Genomic DNA, 3,033 nt, shown 5'->3' on the forward strand with positions numbered 1-3,033 from the left:
AGAAGTTAAAATCAGCAAATGAATACAGTAAAGGTTAGATCATATGTTTTATCAGTAAATAATTTTTTAAAATTTATAATCTAGAAAAGATTGCCTTACAACAAATTGAGAAAGATAAACAAGTGCAAGGTGATCAGTATGCAGTTTAATGCAATTTTTAAATAAATATATCTAATAGAAAAAGAAGAAACATTAATAATGACAATAGAAAATTTGAAAAGTATGTTTATGGCTGATTTTTTTAGGATAAAAATTTTTGTAAATTTTAAGGAATTCAAAGCATAATAGAAAATTGTAAAAATAGTTTCATGAACCTCTGTATACATACAGGTCATTTGTAAAGCTATTATCCTCAAAGCTTATTTTCCTCAACTATTTAGCATCCAAATTACCATTCACTAAAATTTCAATTTCAAAGTTTACATGATATAAAGTTGCAATGCACATGTACATGCATGGTCAAAACTACTGCTAAGTTTTATGCTATTTTTTGGCAAATTTTAATTATAGGAAATGAGCAATTACTGGAATTAGCTGGAAATAAAGAACAAAATCAAGATTTGGAAGCAATAATTCAAGGTACTTGTACATGTCAATACAGTAGTAGCTTATTATAGTCTATAGATGAAAGAAAAGAGCTAAAAAAGGTTCAGTTTAATATAATAATTGAGTTAAATAACATCAGTAATTTTAGAAACATGATGAAGAAAAGCAGCAAATTATTGAAGCCAAAGAGAGAGAGAAAGAAGGTGTGTGATTATTTAGGAAAAGTTAAATTACTACTACACCATGTATAATTATAGCAATCAAAAAAGAGAAGGATGTGGAAATAGAAAAATTACAAGTAAAACTGTTGTCAATGAACTTGGAAGTGCGACAAATTAATTTTGGAAGGCATGAGTATCTTGTAAGTCAATTGTGTAACATTACAGTATAATAATTCCATGGGCAATCGGTCTATACAAATTTTATAGACATTTGAGGATGATATCTATGACTTCATTAAAATTGATCACCCTTTATTGATAAAAATAGTGAGAACAGAGCAGTTTACAAGATTAAAAAATATTAAAACATTAGGTAAATTATATTCAATAAGCCATTGCCATTCTATTAAGTCCTATTCAGGCTATATATATTATAATATGCCAAAAGCAACCTACTCTAGATATGAGCAAAGTATTGGGTAAGTATTAAAATTACCTAAAAACTGAATAATCCATTTAATGGTACAGAATGTATTATTTTGCTGGGAAATTTGTGAAGGCACTCAAAAAAAGACAACCTGTGTTGAATATTACTGATTCTGATGTTTTGTGTGTACAAATTGCTGCTCTTTGCTATAACCTGGGTCATGGCCCTTTTTCTCATATTTTTTCTGATTTTTTGAAGGAAATAAGAGCCTCTAAACGTTACTGGAAAGTATATAACTGATTCATTATTTTTCCTTATTTCAATAAAGTGTATATGTAGGACTTACCTGCTAATGTTATGATGTTTCAACACATGATTCAAGTTAACAGATTGCCATTTGATGAATATTTGGATAATCCTGAACAAGATATTGAATTTATCAAAGAACTAATGACAGGAAAAATGGGACCACAAGCTGTATGTTTACTGTAATGTCATCTTGTAACATTATCATTGGTTATTAGGCACTGCGTGAAGATAAAGTGTTCCTTTATGAGGTATGATGTAATCTGTTTTTTTATTTATATATTATTATTTACAGATAGTGGTGAACAGAATGAGTGGTTTGGACGTAAACAGAATGGATTATACAATGAGAGATTCAGTTGTCTTGGGAAAGAGGATTAATTTCAAGTGGAGGTTAATTTTAAAGTTTTTTATGACCATATTTAATTAAATGATTTTTTAGAAAATTTCTGGATAAAATACATGTTGAAGTGTGTTCTGATGGAAAGAGACACATTTGTGTTATTGAAGAAGTATCATATTGTGTATATCGTATCAATTGTATATAATAAATATAGGATTTAGACACATACAACAGATTTTTTACTGATCGTCATATTCTTTTTAAAGAATTATATTTTGAAAGGAAAAACAGAATTGTTGCTACAATGTATGATAATAAAGTATTGATGTTTGTTATTACACTGTTTCATAGGATCAATCGAATTCTGATAAAATGTGGAGAAGCTGAACTTATTAAAGGATCTGATGGGTAATTTTAATTATTATTAATCAAATACTGTAACATTAATTTACAAAATAGAAAAAAATTGTCTCTTATTGATGCCATAAAAAGCATGGATACTTACTGTAGTCTTAATGACACAATCATTGGAATAATAAAAAATGCAGATATCAATCCAGAGGTTGTGACCATACATACATCTATCATATGACTTATTGTACATCTATTTTAGGTAGAAAAATTGATACAATTTCTTGAAAATTCAATGCTTTTCATACCAATTGGCTATTTTAAAATTTGTCACTTACCAAGAGGTACACAACAAATGGTAACTAACACAAATACATGTATAACTTAAATTAACACATAATTCATTATAGAAAGAAGAAATTGCAGCATATGAAGATGGACTTAGTGAAGATGACATAATTGTTGATGTATGGCAATTGAACTTAACAAATAATGAATATTTCTACTGTCTATAGATTGCAGAATCAGGTTATGAAGGAGCTACAAGTGAATCTATGTATTACATCAGTTCTGATGGCACTATAAAACAATGGACTAAAGAATGGGTTAGTTACATGTACATGTACATGCATACTCTATTGTTCACAAAAATAATTAATTTTCTTACAGCATGCTCCACCAGCTGACATCTCTCCTCCATGGCGGGTATTTTATACAAAACACAACAAACAACTAGTTGCTAAAATGAAGAGGTTTGTTAAATACATTTTCAGTTATAATTAATAATTATGCAGTGGGTTAAGGAGGGTGATTCAAGAAAACGGTGGAATTATGGTAAGTCTCATTATTAAATGCATAATGTAGTTGAGTCTGTTACATCAATAGGATACATACGACGA

General features: G+C 28.6%; 1 protein-coding gene and 1 long non-coding RNA gene across 2 annotated transcripts; both read left to right on the top strand.

The window, feature by feature from the left end:
• Nucleotides 1-510: 510 nt before the first annotated feature.
• On the top strand, nucleotides 511-736 carry LOC109588351 (uncharacterized). Its single transcript, XR_002188101.1, has 3 exons — nucleotides 511-579; nucleotides 625-647; nucleotides 695-736. It is a non-coding gene; the product is annotated as an uncharacterized LOC109588351 (long non-coding RNA).
• Nucleotides 737-1,483: 747 nt separating this feature from the next.
• LOC109588346 (deoxynucleoside triphosphate triphosphohydrolase SAMHD1-like) lies at nucleotides 1,484-2,649 on the top strand. The gene is made up of 9 exons (XM_020004519.1): nucleotides 1,484-1,611; nucleotides 1,659-1,691; nucleotides 1,736-1,833; nucleotides 1,883-1,952; nucleotides 1,998-2,089; nucleotides 2,135-2,191; nucleotides 2,243-2,345; nucleotides 2,397-2,492; nucleotides 2,545-2,649. Exons 1-9 carry the CDS (start codon nucleotides 1,492-1,494, stop codon nucleotides 2,647-2,649), a joined length of 774 nt encoding a protein of 257 aa, XP_019860078.1. The 5' UTR covers nucleotides 1,484-1,491.
• Nucleotides 2,650-3,033: the final 384 nt, after the last annotated feature.

The sequence above is a fragment of the Amphimedon queenslandica genome, unplaced genomic scaffold (genome assembly GCF_000090795.2).
Source record: "Amphimedon queenslandica unplaced genomic scaffold, v1.1 AMPQUscaffold_12144, whole genome shotgun sequence".
NCBI classification, from domain to species: domain Eukaryota; kingdom Metazoa; phylum Porifera; class Demospongiae; order Haplosclerida; family Niphatidae; genus Amphimedon; species Amphimedon queenslandica.

What these genes read in the sequence shown, in the direction of transcription:
- LOC109588346 (XM_020004519.1), top strand. Translation starts at nt 1,492, where the DNA reads ATGATGTTTCAACACATGATTCAAGTTAACAGATTGCCATTTGATGAA. An exon ending in ACATTTGTGTTATTGAAGAA is followed by an intron (nt 1,953 to 1,997) that starts GTATCATATTGT and finishes TAATAAATATAG; the next exon opens with GATTTAGACACATACAACAG. An exon ending in AACAGAATTGTTGCTACAAT is followed by an intron (nt 2,090 to 2,134) that starts GTATGATAATAA and finishes ACTGTTTCATAG; the next exon opens with GATCAATCGAATTCTGATAA.